The sequence below is a fragment of the Corvus cornix genome, chromosome 26, assembly GCF_000738735.6.
Source record: "Corvus cornix cornix isolate S_Up_H32 chromosome 26, ASM73873v5, whole genome shotgun sequence".
NCBI lineage: Eukaryota > Metazoa > Chordata > Aves > Passeriformes > Corvidae > Corvus > Corvus cornix.
In genome coordinates this window covers 3,513,597-3,536,907 of record NC_046354.1, presented here as the reverse complement: position 1 = coordinate 3,536,907, position 23,311 = coordinate 3,513,597, and the positions used below count along the sequence as shown (strand labels likewise).

Genomic DNA, 23,311 nt, shown 5'->3' with positions numbered 1-23,311 from the left:
CCCCCCCCCCGGGGTGGATCCCCCAGCCCACAGATAGAGGCCCCCGGAAGCGTGACGTTACACAACCGGTTTTATTTAGTTATTCCCGGATTTGGCTAAAAACAGTTTAAAACAGTGCTCCCCCCCCTCCCCCCACGCTGCCCGGGCCCCCCGGTGGATGTCAGAGCCCCCCGCTGCCCCCCAGCACCCAGCCCAGCCCCACCCGTGGGTCTCGGGCAAGAGCAGGGGGGCTGTGCCCTGAGCTACCCCCACTGCACCCATAAATGCCAGCCAGACTGCTTCCCCATCCCACCCCATCCCTGCAACACCCCCACGGCTGGAGCCACCCCAGAACAATGGCAGGAGTCAAAAGCAGATGCTTCCGCCTCCCGGAGATGTGTCTGGCCACCAGCAGCACCCAGACCCAGCGTGGCCCCCAAGGCTCAGTCGGAATCGCTGAAGTCAATGAGAAGCATCTCGTGGCCAGAACTGGAGTAGTGAAATTCTGTCTCCAGCATGGCCAGGGTAAGGGCCCACTCGAGTGTGCAGAACTCCTCATCCTCCTCGTCAGAGCTCTCCGAGGAAGAAGGGATGAACACCTGCAGCAGAGGAGGGAGGATAAGCCACGGCCTCTTGGTGCCCAGCCCAGTCCCAGGACGTGCCACCCCACTTACAGCGGGCATCCTCGGCCGCTGCCGCCTGTGCCGCAGCAGCCGGCGGGCAGGCAGCTCGTGCAGGTAGATGCACTCTGATCTGAAAGGGCAGTGGCCACGGATGAAGAATTTGCACCTGATTTTCCTGCGGGATTCCAAGCACAGTTGTGAGTGTAGCTCCCAGAGCAGCAGAGCAGCAGAGCCCACAGCCCTGCCACCCGCAGCAGCGCCACGCACTCACCCTGTCCGTGCCTTGAAGGTTCTGATGAGCTTCTCCTTCTCACCCACGTCTGAGATCCAGTATTTGTGGGGGATGTAGTAACTGGAGGTGATCCGGCACTCTGGGCAGGCTCTGAGGGTCACAGATGCAGATGGGTGTACCAAAAAGGACGCAGGGAGCATGAGCTCAGCACCCACACTGGGTGGTCCTGCTGCCTCATCCAGCACCCCCATACCCATCACCACTCCCAAGTGCCTGTTCCCAAAGGAAAGTCACACCAATCCAAAGCCACATCACCAGACCCAGGGAGGAATTTCAGGGCACAGAAGGGGGAACGGTGATGACCCTCCCATGTCCCCCATCCCCACTCACTTTATGACCGTGCTTTGGAAGTCGCGGCTGCGCCGCCACTTGCGGATGCACCCCACGCAGTACGCGTGGCTGCAGTTCGGGAGGATCCCGAAGAGCCGCTCCTCTGGCAGCGGCTTCTCGTACACCCTGTCCATACAGATGCCACACACCACGGCCTCGCTCTGGGCTCTCAGTGCTGCGGTGCTGACCAGGGCTGGCTCTGCAGGGACCTGCAAGCAGAGCAGCACAGTGTGGCAACCCCTGGCTCTGTCACTGCCCTGGCCTCGGGGAGCACCACAGGGAGACCCCAAACCCACCTTTGCAGGGTCAGTCCATGTTGCCGTCTCCACAACTGCCCCTCTGGGGTCAGAGGAGTCTGGATCCAGTGCTGGCCCTTGTGGTTGGAAGCCTGCAGGAGGAGAGTTTTTAGAGGGGAAAAGCACATCCTGGCCCATCATCAGAGAGCTGGGCGGGCTGCTGGGAGCGTGCAGCTTCAGCAGTGACAGTCCCCACACTGGAGAGCTCTCCACAGCCCCAGCTTGGCCCGGGCTTGGGTCACAGGCAGAAACATGCACAGGCTGCTTCACCAGAACCACCCCAGTATCTTCACCCCACCGGTCCCCTGGGCAGCCTAACACCTACCTGAGGCACCCCGAGCTTTTACAGGGACAAATTCTCCACCGATGGCCCCAAGGGGAACGTTACCAAGTGCTGGGATGTTCTTCTTGCCTTTCTCTTCCACTTCAACCTCCACTTTCGGGAATTTGAAGGCCACACGTGTCACGCTGTGGGCAGGGTGGACCGAGGTGCACTGGGCTCCTCCCTGGTCCCGGTCCATGGCTGTGGGCTCAGTGTCAGGCTCCAGGCTCCATTGGTGGTGGGGCACCAGACCATACTGTGTCTCTACTGGTGCTGGCTCCTCCTGGACATGCTGGTAGCTGGAGGAGCCCAGGGACAGAGACAGAGCATCCCATCAGTCCAGCATGACTCCTCTAGGCTCCCGGCCCATCCTCATGGCATCAGGCCCCTCCTCACAGCCCCTTCCTTACCTGCACTGCTCTCCATAACGGCAAAACCCACGCTGGAAGTACCTGCACACCTGGGCTGATTTTCTGTCATGTGAGAAGCGGCAGCTCTGGCCCCACCGACAGGACCCACGGGCAAAATTCCTGTTAGCCAGAGGAGCCGTATGGCTGGGGTCAGGCCCTGCTCCAGCCTTGCCCTAACGTACCCCCCAGCACCAGCTTTGTCTGGGTGGGGATATATTTTGGAAGCCCCTCTGGCTGGTGTCTGGGCTCAGGAGCCCTTGCTAAGGGCAGAGCCCGGGGGAGCCAGGGCTCTCCCAGCCCCATCCTGCCGAATTTCCTGGTTAATTGCAAAGCAAAGGAAGCCCAGGACAGGGACTGTCTGGGGGCTCTCCTCGGGACTGCGGGAGCAGGGGGACCGAGGGCAGGGGCACGGAGAAGGGCAGGAGCCCTTGGCTTGGGGCTGGCAGGAAGAGGGGGCCTGGCCGGAGTCCTGCCGCCGATCCCAGCTCCGGAGGGGGGGATGGGGAAATGGGTGGGAGGGTGGATCAAGGCCATCTCAATCCACTCTCTACCCCCACAGCGCGGGGCCCCATCTCCAGTCTATCTTCCCCCAAATCTGCTCCCAGCCGCCCCATCCCCAGGCCTTTACCTGCACAGGGGTCTCAGGCAGCTTCCCCCGGCCCCGAACGGCCCAGATGCCATCAGCGAGCCTGACTCCATCTCTTCCCCAGCAGCGAAGAGGGCTGGGCCACTTCCCAGGGCTATTTATGGCCTCGGTGAGTCCCGGGTCCGGCTGGGATAATTCTCTCCTAGTAGTCGGGGACACGTATTTTGGGCGGAGGACAAGCCCGGGCTGGCTGATAGCAGCCGGGTGCGTGAGCACTGTTTACACTGAGTCAAGGACTTTGCAGCTCCTGCTGCTCCCGCAGTGAGGAGCCTGGACGGGGGCACCGCTCCAGTGTGCATCACTAAATTATAATTCTTTTATCATTATTATTTCCCCTTCCTTTCCAGTTTTATTAAACTGCCTTTAACTCAGCCTGTGAATTTCACTTCTTTCTCAGTTCTCTCCCCCATCCCACTGGGAAGGGAGGGAGTGAACGGGTGGGTGATGTTTCGTTGCCTGCTGGGGTAAACCACACAGGGTCCCCAGCCAGGTACCCTGGGCCCCCTGCCCAGCAGCACCACGGCTCCGTGTGCCTCCAGCTGCACGGGAGAGGCAGGGAGCACTGGAACAGCTTCCCCCAGGGCACTCAAACCGGGCAGAGGGGAGCCCGGGGATCTGCAGCTGCTCCCTGCAAATTCTCAGGTGCTACGCCACAGCCAAGGGCAGCACCAGGTGCCAGTACGTGACTGCCCTGGAGCTCATTCTTCCCCATTTCGGGCTGTTTTCACCTCATTTCCAGCTCCGCCCGCAGCATTTGGGGCAGGACACACCCAGCTCTGAGGCTGGGATCCTGCTCAGGACTGGCTCTTTTCTACTGCTTTAGGTTTGCAAGCAGGAAAACCACAGCAGGTATGAGATCTGGGAATTACAGAGCCCCAGGAATCATGGCAAATCCCTGGAAATCACAGCAAATGCCATAGCCTCTGCTGGAAATCCTCCCACGGACAGCCCCCAGGTGCTGAGAGAAATCCCACAAATACAGGCTGGACGCTAAAAGGTTCTTAAATATTTAGTTCAGATTTATTTAAAGTCAAGTCAGTTTGTGGACACTATTTATATTATTAAAAACACTTGGAGGTTTGTACTTCTAGCAAAAATATACATTTCAGTTTGAGGGTTGTTACGCTGTCGAGGAAGGAAGAGCAAAAAGTTTCCCAGGTGATGGCACGAGTCCTGCATTGTGGCCCCGGTGGGGACACCACCGGGGCTTTGGGAAGGGCAAATCCCCCAGGCTCCGACCAGCACACACACGTCTCCAGTGCCTTCCCCCAGAGGGCTTCAAAGTGCTTCAGAAACGGTAATTCCCAACACCCCTGCGAGGTAGGGAGGGGAGGGGGTGGGCGGGGAAACTGAGGCACGGCAAAAGGAGCGGAGTGTGGCAGCAGGGGGAGGTTTGGGACCGGCCAGCCCTGTGACGGGGAGGGAAAGCCCAGTGCTCTTCCCCTTTGGGTTTTAAAGGAATTATTGCACCAGGGAAATCTGCTATCCTGAAGAGGAGGAAAGTAAAATAAAACTGAATAATTTGCTCCCACAACCCCTCCTTGGGAATACCAGTATTTTAATAAGGCTGCTCAGGACACACGGGACTACGAGCTGCAGACAGGGAAGTGTTGCTTCTTAGGTCAGACACCATTATCCTGAAAGGGAAACTGAGCCCTTCCCAGGTCCATCCTCCCCCCCACCCTGAGCCCAAGTGACACAGCCCCCCACACCAAGGGCCTGGCCTGGCCCAGGTGGCACCGTGGTGTTTCACTACAGCTGTGAGAAGTTGTGAGGTAAAGTCCCAGAATGGTGCTGGGTTCAGGCAGACCCCGAAGCCTGGACCTGTTCCCACTCTTGGGAGCAGTGGCAGAGGAGGACTGGCAGCTTCCCTGACACAGCCACGCTCGCTGGGAAGCTGCTGCCCATTGTGAGCATCCCAACCACCCCCTCCCTGTTTATAAAGCAGCTGCAAAGCTCTCTGCAACCAATGCACTAACAGATCCTCGTGCTCCTGCTCCGAGCAGAGAGCAGGTGACAATCCAGGTCCCTTTCACAGAGGGGAAACTGAGGCAGGACACCAAACCCAGAGGAGCTCAAGGCCCCTGACCCTCTGCACGCCTTTTTTGTAACTCACATCTGTGCAGAACAGCCTGTGGAAGCCATGGATTCTGTGCCTCTGCTCTGAAGGTGAACTTTAAGGAGTCAAATCCTTTCCCTCCCACTTCCCCATCCCACCCTCTCTCATACTGAGGTGCCAAGGGACACATTCCCTATGGAACGAGGGCACCAGGAGCAAAGGCTCGCACACAGCACCCAGGAAGGCAGAGCTCACACAGTCCCGCTGGGAGACAGGAACGCACTGCAGAGCACAGCGGGGCTGCAGCTGAGGGTCTCTGCTGTGACAGCCCCTACCCGTGTTCAAAGACTCTGGGGCTGTTCTTTGGGTAAGAGAGAAACATCCTTTCATCACACTGTCCCAGACTTCGCGGCTCACTTCTTCGGAGTGCAAAGGAACAAGAGGATACAGACACACTGTGAGTGCTGCTGTCGGCCCCGCTGGCCCCTGCACCCCCTTGGCTCTCCCAAGGACCAGAGCTCCCCACCCTGGGGACCCGGGGTGCCACAGGAACCTCGCTGCCTGAGCCATGTAAACTGGGCGGCCGCTCTGCTCTGGGAGCAGCCAGAGCTGGGCCATAGGAACGGGAACAGCAGCTTTGCAGATTTGTTAGTGTGTGTTAACGGAAGCCCTGGCCGAGCAGGAGGCAGCTGCAAATCCTGACGGCATCTCACCCTATGTACCGTATGTCAGGGTCATGTAGAAAAGAGTTTCCAGTAGGAGAAATGGAAGACACTGGGAAGGGTTTTGTTTCTGTACAGAGTCGTGATGGGAATCCATGGCTTCATTCTCATAAATAACAGGTCCTTAGTACATGTCCTTGTAGATCTCCTGCAGAAGCGGGTGCAGAGATGTCTCTGTCTCTGTCTTCTTGATCTTCTGCACCAGCTGGGCGTGCTCTGTCACCAGCTGCCGCAGGTCAGCCATCTTCTGCAGCAGCTTGGGGAAGAGGTACTGGGCATCTGGGTGGTTGGACTGCAGGTGGAACTCCAGTGCTCGCAGGATGTTGTCCTGGATCTCCTCCACCTGCTTCACGTTCATCAGGCCAGGGCGGTCTGTGGAGAGGAAGCATGGTAGCTGCAGGGTCATGGTGCAGCCTTCCAAAGTACACGCTCCTCCTGGGGAAAGGGAGCTGGGGACTGTAACCCACCCACCGGGACTTCAACCTCATCAGCTAGAAAGGGGAGAAGCGTGCCCTTGGGCAACGTATCCCACAGCAGCGCATGAGGAGATGCCACTTCTACATTCCTTGCTGTTGGTCCAAGCTTGCCAGGCATCACCGCCACAGAGAAACTTTGGTTTTGGAAGTGTTCAGTTCTTCTCTCACGCCCCTGAGACATCCCTGGCTGACCTCAGGGCCAGCTGCAGCTCAGCTCCCCTAGCCCCCTCTGAACCACCTCTAAGGAGGCAGGACTCTTCCTGACCCTGGCACGGCCGAGGGCACCCGCTCACCTCCACACAGGATGATGGCAGCCACAAACAGGGACAGGTCACTGTCATCCAGCTCCAGCGCGTTGAACTTCACAGCAAACTCAAATTTGGGCTCCATGATCTCATTGAAGGGCTTGCGCAGGCTGCGCAGGAACTCGCGGGTCACGAAGCCGTTCCCGTTGGCCACCAGCAGCCCATCCTTGTTCATGATGGAGGCCAGCATGGCGAAGATGGCCTCGTGCACCCCGTACTTGAGCAGAGTCACTTGGTCGTTCAAGTAGAGGCCTATGAAGCTGGGGATGCTCTTGGCGAACTCGGTGAGCTCCCGCACGGTCTCCACCGTGGTGCACTGGCAGCGGTAGAAGACGTGCACCCCGATCTCCTTGTAGGGGGGGATACCGTTCACCAGCTGCTTCCACACCAGCCCCTTCTCTGCCTGCCACAAGGTGTCCATGTCATGGATCACAAAAGGCTGCTTGAACAAGAAGCAAGTTAGGAGTCTGCTGCGGGGACTCGAGGTGCCAGCTCTGCCCAGGACAGTCCTGTCTGCCTGTCCCTGTGCTGTGCCCTGCCTCTGGGGCTGACAGTGCCCAGGCAGTCTGCACCCACCCACCACAGCACAAGTCTGCAGAGCAATGGGATTTTTCCCAGCAAAGGGCAGGACATGCAGAACCCACCTGGCCACAGGTGGGAATGGTGCATATGGAACAGCTACGGCAGCAGGGAGATGTGCAGCATCTCCCAGAGAACAGTCCCCTGTGCTGGCCATGGCCAGCCCCACCTGCCCTGGGAGGGAACTTACTGGGGTGCTGCTGGCCTTCCCGGTCAGGATACCTCTTGCCTTCTTTTTGGTCATGTTGAAATTCTTCAGGTAGGCGTTGTAGATGTGCTTGGAGAAAGCCTTCAGGTCAGCCACCTGCGGGTTCTGGCAGCCGATCTCGCTCGCTGTCAGCCCTGCCACCAACTTCCTCTTCTCTGCCTCTGGCATGCGCCCGAAGCGGATTGCTGGGGGGGCAAAACTGGGGGTCAGGACAGCGGGGGGACCCCAGAAGATGCATCCAGAGAGGCAGGAGTTTGTTCTGCTGCTGCAGACAGACAGGTCTGCTGGAGAACACCTGCAGCTACACAACACAATGCTTCTCCAGGCTGCAGCTCCTCCAGCATCAACACCATGAACCAGCCACTGCTGCTTCCTCACACCAGACTCCCATCCCACTCCTCTGGGCTCTTGCACAAACCCCGATTCCCACATAAAACACCTTTGCTTGTCTGGATCCAAGATTCTTACACCTGAAGTCTGAAAATGCCAGCACAGAAGAACAATCTGCATGCCAGTTCCCTCTGGGCCAGTCTGTAAGGGACAGTCACATGCCAGCAGCTGTACTGCACGGTGGGAATAAACAGCCCCTTCTCATACAGAAAAAGGGGACGAAGAGTCAAATACTTGAAGCATTGGGTTTGAATGATCCCCTAGCAAGAAGAGCCATAGGCTACAGCACAGCAGGCCATGGGAGGCCTCCCTTCACAGGAGGGCAGCTGGCCCTGTGTCACCCAGCTGGCCAGGCCTGTGGGCAGCAGTGACACTCACCATTGTGTGACATGCCCAGCGAGAGGCATTTCTGGAAGCGGCAGTACTGGCACTTGTTTCGGTTCTTCTTCTGAATCTTGCAGCTCCTCTCACACTTCTCGTACTCCAGCTTCATGCGGATCGTCCGGCGGAAGAAACCCTGCAGGCAGGGAGCAAGGGGACATGGAGCAGCAGTGCCTGTGGTTTGGGACCAGGCTGGTTTGTTATCCCCAGGAGCTTCAGGGAGGTTCAGGGGGGTGAGGAAGGGGAGCCCTGGTCTCTCTGATGCAAGCAGAGTCTCTATGGAGAAAGGGGCTGCAGAGGAAGAAGTGTGGGGGGCACTCCATGCCTGGTGCTGTGTGACTGCCAGCAGCCCACAAGGAGGGATGGAGGAACAAGCCATGGGCCAACCCCAGCCTGCAGGAATGTCTGGCAGGACCTGGGCTGCTAATGCAACCCTGCTGGATCTGCTGCAGGGGAAAGAATTCCAGAATTCCAGGAACATCCAAGCTGCAGCCAATGATCCCAGGGGGATAAATACACAGCTCACTGCTGATCTGCAGCACAGAAACCATTTTTAAAAGCAAACTCAGGGTCCCTGTGGGGACAGATGGATTTGCCTTATACAGCAAAGCATGACAAGGCAAGGTTTGGGCCATACAGGTCTCAGCCACCTTCCCAGGGCAGCATTTGCTGCCTGCCTGTACTTGCCACATTCTAGACAGGTTCAATTGAGTTTTTTACAATCAATCCCGAATCCCTGTTTTGCTGCAAATCTGCTTGTGTGAGGAGGCAGCCCAGTCCCTGGGGTCTAAGCCCTGCTTGGTGCTGCTGAACCCAGCCCTCCCTGGTTCTCACCTTGCAGCCCTCGCAGGCATGCACGCCGTAGTGGAACCCCGAGGCTTTGTCTCCGCAGACCCTGCACTCCACGTTCAGCGCTCCCAGCGCTGCCTCCTCGCAGCCCATCTGCAGCTGGTCCGACAGCGAGGGAGAGGAGCTCTGTGACAGGTCTGCAAACACACACAGGGACACGTCCTTCCATGTCACAGCCACAGGCCCAGCTCCTGGTGTGGCCAGCTCCTCCAGCCATGGGGCTGAGGAGGGATTTCTAGCCCTGTCCTGCCTGTCCCTGGTATCACATCTGGAATCTGGCACTGGCTGCAGGCAAATGCCGTGCGCAGAGCCAAGACTACCCCAGTAGCTCAGACTCCACATCAATGCTTCTTTATTCCCTCTGGCATTCATGCCGTGGCAATGAAACCCCAACCAGCAGATTTTATAATCCCTGGTTGGCTGGCTGCTGGCACAGGACATCCCAGCTGGAACATCAAGGCCTCTGGAGGAGCCTCTTCTGCATCCACAAACCTTCTCTCCTACCTCCTACAACCACTTTGCACTGAGGACTTCAAGAAGTGTCCAAGGAAGCGTTCCCAAGCACCCTGGGAGGCCCCTTGCTCTCAAGCACAATGTTACCTACCTGTCCTTTTAAGTTCAATTGCCAACGGCTGTGCAGTGATCTCAGAGAAGAAATAAGCTCTCCATAACTTGGAGCATTATTTCTCAAAGGGAAGAGATTAAAACCAGCTGAACTCCATTCAGGGACAGATTCTCTGCCCTTGCAGCTGAGCATGCTGCCTGGGGGCTGTGGGTGCCTGGATGCTCCACAGGATGAGCACCTGTGGCTCCACTCACCTGTGTAGCTGCTTGAAGGCAGCGAGCTGTCTGGTCCTCCAGTTGGGTCTGAGGCTCCGCTTGCCACCATCACTGCCTCTTCCTCTTCCTCTTCCTTGACCTCAGGTACTTCCTCCTGTAGTTGTTCCATAATTGATCACCCCTCAGTGCCAAGACTGCAATCCCTGTCATAGCTCTGGCATCATCCGCGTCTATCCAAGATGGACCCCACCAGGCTGTTCCTGCTAGCCTGCAGGACATGGGAGAGAGGACACTGAGTGCCTGCATGGAGCAGCTCAGCAGCAGGGCAGTGTCACCAACCACACCAGTCCTGCTCTGTGCTTGCTCCTTGGCCAGTGAGACATGCAGAGCTGGGGCCATTTAAAGATCCCTTTGCACTCTGGAATAAACATTCTGTAGGACTCAAGGAAGCAAAAGCTCACAGAATTGTTTTTAAAGCCCAGCAGATCACAAACCAGCTCAGATGCCACCCAGGGACCCAGCTTGCAAATGCCATAGCAGAAACACTGCTCCAGACAATGTCCCCCAGAGCCGCCAGTGACCTGGGATGTGATGGTGACAGCCAGGGCCAGGGTCTGACAGAGCCAGCATCTCCAGAAGAATCAAAGCAGGGCTGGCTTCACCCTCTGTCCCTGCCCAGCCACGGCAGAGCTTGGGTTGGGAGCAGCAGCTGATCAGGGCGTGCCTTGCCCGTAAGTGGAAGATACTGGGGGAGCAGGGCTCAGTGCAGCAGCAGGCAGAGGCTAGAAGTCCCTGGCCCGTGCAAGCCATCTGCAAGACTGATGGCTTCCTGTCGGCCCTGCACTCACACTCCTTCCCGTCAGAGTGCTGCCAGTTACAGCCTTTGTGTTTGTTTTCACTTGGCTCCTCTGCCAAGAGCAGGGTTGAATGTGTTGCTGTTGCTCTGCGCAGCTGCTGGGCCGTGCTCAGCCACGGGGTCCAGCAGTGCGATCCCAACGGCCACACAATCCAACCAGTGTCTTAATCCTGGGTTTCCTGTGGGAGGAACGGCCCCATCCTCCCCCACGCACTTCCGCTCCTTGTTTGCCTTAATCCATCCCAAAGAGCCCACAAAGAGCTCCAGCCGACCAAACGATGCAGCACCGGTACCGTGGCTATGGCAGAGCCATTCCCACCTCCCTCCCAACCATGCCACATCTTGATTCCTAAAATGACTCTTGCTTGAATAATTAATATCTCAAGCTCAGCTTATGTAAAGTTCCATCCACTTCCTTAAGAGAGCAATTTTTAAGTGGAGAAATACCCATCAGGAAAGCCACTGAAATCCAGGTTCAACCAAGAAAGCTTCAATTTGCAGACTCAAATTAAACTAATGCAGGATCTTGCAGGGGCCTCGTATAAAAGCAACCCCAAGCTCTGGGATGGTCTGTGCCTTGTGCCCAAGGCCACAGCACAGCTCAGGGCTTGCTGGGGGAGGGCAGTGACCCAGAACTCCCTGGATTTGTTTGCCCTCCCGCAGCAGACCCTCACACCTGGCACTTCGAACTTGAGCTGCAGCCAGCTCCTTGGATTGCTGGAAAGCCATCAAGGTCAGAGCTCCCTGAAAGAGCAAGGAAGCAGCTCAGGGAGAGAACAAAACCTGCAGGTGGGAGGGTGAACACAAACACGTTACAAAGCCAGGACACAAGTCACCCCTGGAGCTGGTGCTGCACCAGAGCCTGGGTCTCCTGTGGTTGAGGGGGCTTTGTTTTTTCCCTCCACACTGGGAATTCAGACTGCAGGACAGGTGGCTTTGTTTCCAGAAGAGGTACATTAGTGGCAACAGCGAGCACAGTGGCCTGTGCTCCTTGGCAGCAGGAGCAGGCAGGGGGGTGCTCCCTTCCCGTGCCTCCACATGAGCACTGAGGGACCATTGAAGGGCTGTGTTATCCTTGGCCTCTGCTCACACATCCCACGTGGTGGGACACAGCAGACAGGCAGGAAAACCTATTCACTGGAGATGGAGGGTAATGAACTTCATCCTTTTCAGGGTTATATATAAATGATCACACAAACATCAGGGAAACACTTTTGCCTGGAAGAGCAGTTAGCAGGGGAAGCTTGTGGCAGGAGCAGCTCATCTACAGTGGAAAATCGATCCTGCAGGAGCTTAATGAGCAGCTCATTAGATTCCCTTTGTCCCTGGCATCCAGCACAAGCCCCTTGCTTTAAACCCACTGCAGACAGAGCTCTCTGCTTTGCCCCAGATGTCTCATGGGACATGTTGGAATAATGTGGGCACGTCCCTGACATGCTGTCCTGCATCTGCTGGGTCTACTCAGGGCCATGTGCACCCAGGGCAGCAGCAAGTTTTTGGCATGCAGTTTTCTCCCCAAAACCCAAAAAAGCAACTCCAAAACTGTGCTTGGAGTCGGGCTTGGATGGGTGTGAGGAGGGAGAAAACAGAGGACGAGACACGGACAGACAGGTCCAGAGGGCCCCAGCTAAGGCTGCTCGTGCACACAGGCATTACAGAAAGGATATGGATGTGAATCCCGCCCTTTGAGAGTGGCTGAAGAGCCAGAGAGAGAAACGCTTTTACCAGAAGGCTCCAAATGTGTTGCTTGAGTATCTCCTTGCAGGCCAAGAGTTCAGGGGCCTGGGCAGAGGGGAGCTGCAGGAGCTCTTTGCACACCTGCCTCTCCCTTAGCCCTTCCTGTTTTCTAAACAACTGGGATAGAGGGAGAGGACTGGAAAAGAGGATTGATCTCACATGGGAGGCTGCAGCCCCAGCCTTTGGCAGATGAAGGGCCAAGGCAGCCGCTGCCTGGGTAAAGGGCCAGGCGTGGGCCGTGCCTGTACACCCCTTGGAGGAGCCAGCCAGCTGGGCAGAGCCCCCAGCAGGAGAGGGACCTCAGCCCTCACCCCCGTGCCAGGTATAGCAGGGAGGCAGCAGGCAGAGACTGTGGAGATTCACCAAGGATTCACATGCTTCCCTCTGCTCCCCTGCAAGCCCTTCAGTGGGAATGGGGGTCCTGGGAAGCTGGCGCTCTCCAGAGGTTTGTCCAAAGTCTCTCCATCTGAGCGCAAGGAGGGACCTGCCCAGCCAGCACCGCAGCCCAGAATCTTTGTGGGACAGCACTGTGGGTAACAAAGGACAGCCAAAGGGCCCATCTCCACCCCAGGACCTCTCAAGCCATTTGGTGCCGCCACATCCAGTGGCCAAGTTGCCGGAGCAGGGATAACATGGTCTGCTCCTCTTGGCTGAGTCCTGTGCCAGAGCGCAGCACACAAACTTCGAGCTGCAGGAAGACTTGCAGAGATTTCTGCCTGCCGTAGACACCCACCCCTTTTTTTCCGTTTGGCAGCTGTCACAGGACGCTGATGGAAACAAGGATGGAGATTGTGAATTTCTTCCTAAGCATATCCAGAGAATCTAGCAAAGATGTTTCCCTTCCTCTTCCCACAGGATGGGAATGAGCAAGAGGGCAAGCATCTCATGACTTGCTCTGCCCTTGCCTCAATCCCTGTTTCAAGGAGCTTTGGTAACCCTGGCTGAGCCAGCAGCTTCCTCTGCAGCCAGGGCAGGGAGGGTTTGTTTGCTGGCTCTGGGCTTGGGCTGATGCCTGCTGGCTGCAAACAGCTTGGGCAACAGGTTTGTCTTTCCTAGAAGCTGGCATCTACGCCAAGCTAAACCATCAGTGGGAACAGGGAGAGAGACGTGGCAAAACCAGAAGAGGAAAAAAACAGGAACAGAAGTTAAAAGGAGATAAACCTTCAGTGTGGATTCCCTGCAAGAAGGCAGTACAGCTGACCAAGAGCCTCCAGTTCATCAACCAACAGCCTGTGCCCCTGTGGCCTGGCAGTTCCCCTGGCAGCTAATACTGCTGATTAGCACGTAGACCCTGGAGCCAAGCTCAGAGTTTCCAGGCAAAGCAAAGCACCAAAGAAAGGTCCAAACCTCCCAAGAGTCAAGTCACAGAGCTGATCCGCTCAAAGTAGCTGTTCAAGTTACTGTAAAAGAGGTCATCAGGAATGGCAAAAGGGAACCAATATACCATGGGAGCACTCCTGGCTCGTGTTTTTATTCCTCTGGATAAGAATGTTCGCCAAATTCACAGCCAAAAGAAACAGGAGGGGTGAGATGAGAACTCAGCCCTCCGTAGGGCAGCACTGTGATGCGCAGCACATTTTGAAATCCACAATCGAAAACTGACCTGAATCCATCAAGGAGATGTGATTGCTGCTGGTTGACCACCTTTTGCAGACTTCCCTCGGGTTGTGTCACTGCTTCCAAGATCTGCTGACCAAGTACCAGTTTCTGTTCCTCCTCCTATACGTCAGCTACTACTAATAAAAGCCAAGTAAGAGCTAAGCAGATGCTGCAATACAGGAAAGGTAACTAAGAGTACAAAACAGGGGAGACGAACACTGAAAACATGTTTGTGTTTGCTCCTGGAAGATCAGCATACCCCCGTATTAGCCAATGAGATCTCAGCAGTACTTAGTAGCCGAGTGTTTCCTCCCTTACTCAAAGTCTTGGCCGCAAGGCAGGCTACACACAAAAATAAACTACTAGAGCTAGCAAGGAAGAGCCCTCCCACACAGCACTGACCAGGACGGACATTGTGGGCCAGATTCTTCCCCTTGAAGCATCTGCGTAGATGTTGTTCCATGCCCCAGAGTCCAGTCCTGTGATTCTCTCTCCAAGGCTGCTCAGTGTGGACCACCTGTGCTTCCCCAAGAGTGAGCTGGGCTCACTAAGCAGTGGGGTGCTGCCAGAGCTGCCATTACCATAGCTGCTGCTAATTACTCAGGGACATGTGACACAGGGTGCAGGAGATTTCCCTCAGCTGCCTTGCGCAGCCAGGCTTGCCAAAATGAATCACACCTCTACTGCATGTTTTAACTCACCCACTTCCTGGGCACTGAGGGGGGAAAAAAACCCCCAGCTCATTAAAAAAGGTTACAAAACTTGCTGGATTCTTCTCTTTTTGTACCATGATTGATGCTGTACCCAAAACCAGGTCATGACATTTTCCTCCAAAAGGAACTTGCTGCTGGCTTTGTTCAGAGTGCAAGAGGTATTGCAGACACAGAAAAAAAGCAGACTTTGGGCACTGAACTCTCAGCCATGCGCAAAGCAGGGTCTGCCGGGCTGCTCGTTCTCCAAGAGTTGCAGCCCTCCCTGGCTCCAGCAGCTCCAAGCATGCATGAGATGTGCTTCAAAATCTTGAGATACTGGAAGACAGAGGAGTCATCCCTCCACAGCTTCCCAGCAGAGGGACTCCCTGCCCTTGTGAGGCTCCGTGGCTGATGCTGGCGGAAGGGCAGCAGCAGGGCAGGCTGTGAAGAGCTGTGCAGTTGTTAGCTCTTACTTGTAGTGCTGCTCCATGACCTTCAGCAAATCTGGTCAAGTCCCATACCTCCATTTCCTTTATCATCAAAGAAACCTCAACCAAAACCAAAATCCACCACAAAGAAACAAACCCAGGATTTTTACAGTGCTTCCTTCCTGATCCTTCCCTGGCTGCGTTAGCTCATGGAGACGGTATGTTTTGGAAGTGCAGAGCAATAGATCAGTGCTAAGTGTCATTGTTTATTCCTGTATTGCAGATTTTGACACCTGTTCGCAGTCACACTTGCAGGTCTGGCCTGCCCGGCCCCTGGTCAGCTCCCTGCACTGCTTGTGACCATCTTCTCCTGTCGTACATTCCTGTACAAGGCATTTCCAGGATGACTTGCAGGAAATAAACTGGCACATCTCATTCTGCCAACTGCTGACTGGTATTTGTGTTTTGCGGTCAACTCAGGACAGCCCGAAGTACCTATGGCCAGGAGGGGCACGTGGGTCTCACCCACTGGAACAAGGACAGCAGCCAGGAAACAAGCAGGTATTGGAAAGGTGACACCACTGGGCCTTCTCAGTGCTGGAAATGGCACAGAAGTGCTGCTATTTGAGAAGATCGTTACGTCTGGCAAGGAGAGAGGATCATCCCCCCACAGCCCAGTGCACAGCAGAGGTGGCTGTGAAACTGTGGCAATGCTTTGGGATCACGCTGCAAACCTGGCACTCACGCCAGAGAAGCTGTCTGGGATGTATTCCCCCTTCCTTTACCATCCCAAAGGTGAGGAGGTTGGAAGCTCAGAACTCACTGAACCACTGTAAGATGATGCTTTCCCAAACTGCTGAAGTCCTCTTGGCTGTACTCCAGGGCAGTCGGTTTGCTTAGGGACCCCTTGTCCTCCCGAACCTGAGCAGGACACATGGAAGGATCGGGTTTCAGGAACATCAGTAATTATAGAACAGGGCTGGTGAGGGAGGAGCTCACAGAAACAGCAACACCACTTCCCAAGGCAAACAGTGGGCACAGGGTGTTACAGACCCAGAGCAGCACCGAAATGGAACTCCAGGAAAGTGGTGAGTGGGACAAGCTGTGGCTCAGCACCGCTGGTGGTCAGGGAGGCCAAGTTTGGCAGTGCTGCACACACCAGGACCCAGGTTAGATTTCCCCAAAGTTTCAGGGTCACTGGGACACCAACAAGTGCCACCCCTGCTCTGGAAGGGGCAATCAGCTCCCCAGAAAAGCAATGGGGGCAGAAAAGCAGCAGTGGGCCGATGAGTCACTTAGGATCACACACATGCATGCAGCCTTCTGTCTGGAGCCAAACATCCAGCAGGCCCCTAGGTTTTATTGCTACGTTGCCAGTGCTCCCAGATCCAGCAAAATGCCCACAAAACCAGTAGCAAGCCTCCTCCTCTTTGCAGCAACAGATTTTAGATCTGTTGGATCTGTTTAGATCTGTTGAACTAATCAGGAAAAAAAAAAAATAAATCCATCAGCCTGTAAGTTTTGTTATGTTTACACTTGGACTCCCAGAGAAGTGCTACTTGGTTTTGTAGACTTTAGCAAAATATCCTGGGCACCAGCCACGCTGCTCTGATCCCAGGATGCAGCTGACAGAGAGCAACTGTGCCCAGGCACAAGTTCCGATGATTCAGCAGGGCCAGGAACATGCGCAGCGAGATGGATCGAGCAGATTGCTGTGTCTGCTGCAGCTCCCCTTCAGCCAGGAAAACAGAGGGGTCCCAGTCTGACTGCACACATCTCCATAGGAAAACCTCCAGAGAACACCAGAATCACTTTTCCACACAAACTAGTACAACACCCTCTCAGGGAACTAGATGGGAATGCTGTTTCCTTACTATTTTTGGCCACATTCACACAGCAATAGCTGCCTGGAGAACAGAGATTTCCCTGCCTTTTCAGCAGGGAAAGGAGCAGCGACCATGTCAGTGTGATCCTGCCAAGACTCACAGTGTGCTCTGACTATTTGGATTTCTGCCTCAGCTCCCAGAAAACAAAACCCTTGAGCAAAGCATTCACACTTTTTGTAACATCCTCATGCCTTTGGCACTGTCTTGGGGGTACAGGGTGAGCCACAGAGCTCACGGTGAGCCAACAGCTACTGCTTCCTGACACAGCCAGCTGCTGGCAGCTCAGCAGGCTCCTCAAGTTCATGCTCACCAACAACCCTTTTCCAGAGATCCCCATGTCCCTAAGTTCCACAACATAAGGCCTACCCCAGAGACATGAGAACCCACGGATATTTTCAGAGATGTGGTTCTCTGACCATCAGCCCTTGTGGAGTTAACAGCTTTCAAGGGCCAACATCTCTAGTAGAATCCATATAAACAACTTAAAGGTGAAAAGCTGATTTGGGCATTTTCAGAAATATCCTAGATTGCATTATGATGAAATTAAGAGTTCCATTGAAAAATGTTTGTAACAAGTCAGGAAGGATAAGGGTTTGAGCTTAGGTTCCCATCAACAAGATGACTGCACAAAGCATTGCCTATTTTGAAGCCATCTCACACAACCTCTGCCAGGACAGGCCTGACAAAGCCTGTCCTAATGAGATAGGCATGTGTTTCCGCAGTAAAGTCTGTCTTAACAGCCCATCAAAGAAATGCTTCCCTATCAGCTCATCAGCCCTTTCAAATCACCAGAACCATTCCCTGTCTAGATCCCACATCTCTGTTAAGGGTTGAACATGCATGTTCTGGTTTTTGCTATTTCAAGCTCCAGTTCCCAGACTAGGGCAAATCAGGAAATGCAGCATGATGGCAACAACTTCTGGTAACATGGAGATTACCAGGCTGTGGCCATACCCCAGCCCCTGAGATGGGTTCTGGCTTGATCCAGCACCATAACAAACACTTGTGTTTCTGGCTTGTGCTTTCATCCTGCCACTTCCTCCTCCATGGTCAGGATTCCCCTGCAAACCACAGACTCCCCAAAACTCAAAACTTCGAGCAGAGCCTGTCCATGAGGTTCCCAGGAAAGCCCCCCAACATCCACACACACATTTCAGAGCCCTTTGCAAAGCCAAATAGAAAGACCTGACCAAAATGATCCCAGATGTTCGCAAGCTCTTGGCTAAGCCTTGGAAAACACAGACATTTTCCAGACATTATGACTGAAACAGTGAATATTAAAGCATTTCAAGAAGTCATAATGAAACTAAGATATATCTCGAGTCAGTTCTGCTCTGAACCCTTCCTGCAATCAAGCAGGGCTCCAGTGAATGTCATCCCAAAACATATATTTTGGGGAGAATGCATTTCACAACCTCCTTGACCAAAAGGATTCATACTGGCATCAATCATTCCACTCTAAACCTCGCTTTGGGAAAGTAATTTCCCAGGCATTCTGCCGAGGCAAGCACATTTCAGAGTATTAAAAAAAAAATAAAACTAGCTCTACAGAAAAATCTTACTTGTCCTCACTATGGAATTCACTTCTGTTTGTCCAGACTTTCCCAGACTCTCCAAAATTACTGCAGCAGTGCACCTCTAGAAAAAGCAGAGATTACTCTGCAGCACCTGATGAGAAGCAGCAACAGAGCCCAACAAATCTGCGGTTATCAGTTTGTTCCTGCTCTAAGCAAAAGAGTCAGTACAAGCCACAAAACCCCTGACATCTAAAATGTCATAGCCAGGGCAAGCCAGGCTGGGATCTGACAGCAAATAACCTTTCAGACATAAGCACTGTAACATCATCTCACCCAATTAAAACATCATTTGTATGTCAGGTTCTGTTGTTCAGAGGAGCCCAAGAGTCTCTTGTTGTGCCAATCCCTCAGTCTCCAAGATCATTTGCAGATTTCCAGTCCATAATTCAATAGCCACAGATGAAATATTCCCCAAAGGGCAACAAGATGTACTGTACAAAAATACGTATTTGTCAAAAGGCATCACGCAAGAAAGACAGAGCCCATAAACACCAGAAAGCAATTCTGTACAACAATGCTCTTCTGATCGGCAAAGCCTCATGGGGCTCATTATAAAATCCTCTCCACATGCTGTGAAGATCCTTGGAAGTCTGTGTCTTGAATACCAGAACAGAGACAGTGTAACAGTTGCACCAACGTGACACAGAAACCCACAACAGCTCAACGCCTCAGACCTGTGTTGTGGGAAACACACACCCACAGCCACATGCAGACAGGCTCAGCACCGCTGATTCCAGGAATCACTTCAAGGGTCTGCAGGTAGGACGGTGCCCGCCCATGTCCCTGCTGACCACCTCCTCCAAACCCCTGTCCTGCCTCTGCCACGATCTGCTCGGCTTTGTCTGACACCGACAGACAGCATCAGCCCCACTGCCGGGTCATGTGTGGGACTGTTGGGTGATCAGTTACCCACGTGCAGCCCTGGATCTCATATGCCCTCCCCCATCTACGAGAGCCAATTTCAGTCATAAACACCAGCAAAATAATGAAATGTTATGTCACTGTGCTTTCTAAAGCAAGAGCCAGCTGAGGAGAACAGGATTAGACCATGGTCCTCACAGTGTATCCCTGAAGTAATCCATAAGATCATATTCAGAAACCGAACAAAAATAAGGTACAGAGTTTAAATTTAAAATGAAATTTAAGAAAGTTTAAGCTCATGGACAAAGTGAAACTTGCTGGAAGCAAACCGCTCTTCCCAGGCTCTTCCCTACCCCAAGTTTCTAGAAACACTGGTAAGTGCCTTGGTTGGTGGCCCACATGCAAAGGGGAAGGGTTACCTCTGCGGAGCAGCTGTCCCCGTCTGCCCGTCACCGAAAGCCACCGCTCGGTCACCATGTCAGCATGGACAGCCGAAACCTGGAGCAATCTGCAGAAGGACAGAGAGCAAGTTTCCACGGCTGTGCTGAAGGCCAGATATTTATGCTGCTGGGAGCACTGGGCTGGGTCCAGCAGCAGCTCTGAAATTTAAACACACACTCCCTCTTTCGTACGCTGAAGCCCTGGGCCAAGGTGACTCCAGGGGGCCGCTGCCACAGGCAGCATCTGTCCCAGGACCAGGAGGTAGAGCAAACCCTGGGGTGTCCAGCAGAGACAGCCCCATCCCCTCACCAGGGATGTCACCTTTGCCTTAAGTCACCTGCAGCCAGAGGCTGATGACCCTGAGCTCTTATGACAATGCACAGTTGATGCTAGACAAAGGTCTATGGTGGCCACAAGGCTGCTTGTTTACTCAGCTTGCTTAATCCACCTTCAAGAGGCTGCCAGAAAGTTCCTGCAACTTTAATGAACTTCCTCTTGGGTGGCTGAAACTTAAGGATTCAACGGAGTTCATTCACTCTTCTTGGTTTTCCTGAGAACTTTGCCTTGTATGAATTTCAGGCTCAAAAGAGAAGGAAGAGACTAATGCCAGAAAAAAAATGGCTTATGAGGCTTTGAACTAGAGGACTTAGAGAAAACATGTTCTATTTTTAGACAGTTATGCAGACTAACTGGACTAAAACATTAAACAAAGATGTTGTGAACATGATGCTGTTTGCACCCACATACCCTCCTTGACATTACCCAGGCTTAGCTGCTCCTCCCACTCCGATGGAAAAGCCCCATCTTGTATTGCTGCCCTTGACATGGGACAACTTGTGAGGCAGCTGAGAACCAGCAAGAAACCAGCAAGAAACCAGCATCACCAGCCCCCAGCAGGACGGGCAGCTCGGCAGCAACCTGCGAGTGCTGCGCTGAGAGTGAACCCCGAGTGCTGCACATCCTTCCAGGTCTGACATGGCAGCGGCAGCTGCAGCTGCCCAGGAGAGGATGAAAAAAGAACATGAATCCCCTGCCTCAAAAGCTGAGGATCCCAGTGGCCTGAGTGTGGAGGGTGTTCCCTACAGGATCAAGGCACATCCAGAGGAGGGCACAAGTGTGAGATCCAAAAATACGACCCAAGTCCCTCGCACTGGAGCATCAATCACATCAGGATCGCCTGGCCAGTGATGTCAAAGTCACATCGTCCTGAAGGAAGTGATTGCCCTTGTTTAGAGGTGGGGGCTGAGGACAGCCTAGAGCTCTGCCAAGTGTGGATCCAGCACCAGCCTCTGCCTCAGTGGGGCCACAAAAGCGCCCTCGGGAGCTTCACTTTCACAGCAGAGCAGGTTCCTCATCCCTTCTCTCCCAACATGGAAGACAGTTTTTCTAAACAATCCTGACAAAGTTTCTCTTTAATCTCTCTGACAAAGAACAATACTAAAGTCATTCCAACCCCACTGGCACATCAGGAGTTGGCTTTCTTCACGTCCACCAGCAATAAAGCTCATCCTGATTCGGTAACACAGCATTAGCCTTGACACTGTCAACAAGGGCTGAATCACATGCAGGGAGTGCACAAATCACACCCTGAGCTCTCTCCCATTGCAGACCAGAGTGCTCAGCTGCTGCCAGAGATCTGAGAATTAAAACTAAATGATTGGCTCACGTTGTCCCACTCACAGCTAAATGCCAGGACATGCCCATCACACCACACACAAGGCAACACTTGCACCAGCTTGGCAGGGCATGGAGGGAACCTGCCAGGACATCCCACCTGGATGCTTCCTCTGCTGTCCCTGGCTGACACATGGCAAGTCATCAGGAAAACTCCCACCTCAGCCTGGAGCAGGTTTGTACAGAAAAGGATACTCTGCTGAAGGCAACAAGGGATTTGCACAGACAGGGCAGGAGGAGAGGAGAGTGGGGCAGAAACAAGAAACAGGACATGGGCTGTCTCAACCCACAGGTCACTGGTTTAGAGACCAACACTGCAACCAGCCCTGGGACTCTGATTTGTGGGGCAGCCACCGCTCAGACCCCTCTGCATCATCATGATGGGCACTGTCCGGACCCTATGGCACATCCGATTCCTTCCCACATGCATCTCCTTCATCTGGGATCTCAGGGAAAGAGGGAGCAGAACGTGGAGATATGAGGGATGAGAAAGGACTCTCAGATCCTTCCTCCTGCAGCAGCCCCTCACCGGATGCTCTGCTAAAGGTCCATCCTGATCCTCCTGCTTCTCCTCCTTCCAGCCCCAGAGCTCTGCAGTGCCTGGTACCCTCAATCCCCTGGCGAATTCCCCCTCCACCACGCCACCCTGGCAAAGACGACGGGCACACTGTCCCCCTAAGCTTCCTCCCGTGCGGGCCATGTCCCGTCCTCAGTCTCCCCTGATTTCCCAAGAAGAACTACAGCCTGAACCCTAAAGCCACCGATGCCGCTCACGCCCCAGCTCCTCGCACCCATATCCCCTCTGCACCAACCCCTGCCCCAAACCCTGTCACACCCACAGCCTCTCACACCCCCCGCCCCTCACAGCCCCTCTCCCTCGCACTCCCCGTCCCTCACACATTCCGTCCCGCACACGCCCTGCCCCTCACAGCCCCCGTCCCTCACGACCCCGCTCCCTCACAGCCCCGGTCCCTCACAGCCCCGGCCCCTCACGACCCCGCTCCCTCACAGCCCCGTCCCTCGTTCTCCCCCCGGTCCCGCTCACCTCACGCGCGGCCCCGCTCGCGTCGTCGCCCCCCCGTCACCCCCGGCCCCGCGCGTCACCGCGCACGCCCTGACGCCACCGCACCCCGCGCGCGCGCGCGGCCAATCGCCGCCGCCGCCGGGGCCTCGCGGCCGCGTCACCACGGCAACGGCCCCGCCCCCCCCCCCCCCCCGCGCGCCGCATCGCCCCCTGCCGGGAGCCGCCCGCACTGCACCCCGCGGCGGGAGAGAGGCCTCATGGGAAGTGTAGGCGCTGCCTGTGGTGGGCTCTAGGGGCGGGGCAGGGCGGGCGGAGCGGTCTGAGGGCGGCCCAATATGGCGGCGGCAGCGGCAGCGGCAGCAGCGGCAGCGGTTCCGTGCGGGCGGCTCAGCGCCCGAGGAGCCCGAGCAGCGCCGGTGACCCATCGGCCCCAGCAATTCGCACCCGCGGCCCCCCCTCGAGCCTCGATAGAAGACAATAGCCCAGCCTCGGGGCAGAGCTGGGAAGGGCTCACTGTGCTCAGAAAGCCCGTGCAGAATGGCGGGGTCCTGTGTCCAAGTGGTGCGGCCAGGATGGTGCGCAGCAGGCAGGGATCCCCACAAGGGGACGGCCCAGGGCTCAGGGCCGCCCCGCTGCGTCCCAGCGGGGAGAGCTGACGCGTTTGACCTGCAGCTCCTGCCCTGGCCGTGCCCCCGCTGTGCGTCAGCGCGGGCCTGGGCCGGGGCCGCCCCGCACCCCGGGCACACTGAGCGCTTTGTCCCGGGGCCCACGGAGCCTTCGGCCACGATGGAAAAAAGCTGTGGGAGAGAAACACTCTGAGACCGGGGGCAGCGCCGTGCGAGGCCCGGGAGGAAACAGATCATAATCTCCCTAACGGAACTCGGCTCAT

General features: G+C 55.2%; 2 protein-coding genes across 7 annotated transcripts; both read right to left on the bottom strand.

Moving 5' to 3' along the window:
• Positions 1-231: 231 nt before the first annotated feature.
• On the bottom strand, positions 232-3,587 carry LOC104692391 (probable E3 ubiquitin-protein ligase makorin-2). Of its 2 annotated transcripts, XM_010404407.3 has the most exons (8): positions 2,881-3,585; positions 2,253-2,372; positions 1,846-2,141; positions 1,521-1,612; positions 1,225-1,433; positions 874-984; positions 654-777; positions 236-578 (listed from the first exon to the last, which is right to left on the bottom strand). In XM_010404407.3, the coding sequence occupies exons 1-8, from the start codon at positions 2,949-2,951 to the stop codon at positions 423-425; spliced, it is 1,179 nt and encodes a 392-aa protein (XP_010402709.1). In that variant the 5' UTR covers positions 2,952-3,585; the 3' UTR covers positions 236-422. The 2 variants fall into 2 exon arrangements, with proteins under 2 accessions (XP_010402711.1, XP_010402709.1); XM_010404409.3 differs by lacking the exon at positions 2,253-2,372 and having other exon boundaries at positions 232-578; positions 2,881-3,587.
• Positions 3,588-3,894: 307 nt separating this feature from the next.
• Positions 3,895-22,501, bottom strand: PPARD (peroxisome proliferator activated receptor delta). Of its 5 annotated transcripts, none has more exons than XM_039565470.1 (8): positions 22,444-22,501; positions 19,703-19,791; positions 13,844-15,880; positions 9,687-9,915; positions 8,853-9,004; positions 8,016-8,154; positions 6,449-7,432; positions 3,895-6,051 (listed from the first exon to the last, which is right to left on the bottom strand). In XM_039565470.1, exons 4-8 carry the CDS (start codon positions 9,814-9,816, stop codon positions 5,804-5,806), a joined length of 1,653 nt encoding a protein of 550 aa, XP_039421404.1. In that variant the 5' UTR covers positions 9,817-9,915; positions 13,844-15,880; positions 19,703-19,791; positions 22,444-22,501; the 3' UTR covers positions 3,895-5,803. The 5 variants fall into 5 exon arrangements, with proteins under 5 accessions (XP_039421404.1, XP_039421406.1, XP_039421408.1 ...); XM_039565472.1 differs by lacking the exon at positions 13,844-15,880 and having other exon boundaries at positions 6,449-6,902; positions 7,230-7,432; XM_039565474.1 differs by lacking the exon at positions 13,844-15,880 and having other exon boundaries at positions 6,449-6,899; positions 7,230-7,432.
• Positions 22,502-23,311: the final 810 nt, after the last annotated feature.

Excerpts from the sequence above, each read along its gene's own strand:
- LOC104692391 (XM_010404407.3), bottom strand. The coding sequence starts at position 2,951 with ATGGAGTCAGGCTCGCTGATGGCATCTGGGCCGTTCGGGGCCGGGGGA. Across the intron at positions 2,373-2,880 it reads TGCCTGAGACCCCTGTGCAG|GAATTTTGCCCGTGGGTCCT; the intron begins GTAAAGGCCTGG and ends TCTGGCTAACAG. Across the intron at positions 778-873 it reads ACCTTCAAGGCACGGACAGG|GAAAATCAGGTGCAAATTCT; the intron begins GTGAGTGCGTGG and ends GGAATCCCGCAG.
- PPARD (XM_039565470.1), bottom strand. The coding sequence starts at position 9,816 with ATGGAACAACTACAGGAGGAAGTACCTGAGGTCAAGGAAGAGGAAGAG. Across the intron at positions 8,155-8,852 it reads ATGCCTGCGAGGGCTGCAAG|GGTTTCTTCCGCCGGACGAT; the intron begins GTGAGAACCAGG and ends CCCTGCCTGCAG. Across the intron at positions 7,433-8,015 it reads GCTGGGCATGTCACACAATG|CAATCCGCTTCGGGCGCATG; the intron begins GTGAGTGTCACT and ends TTGCCCCCCCAG.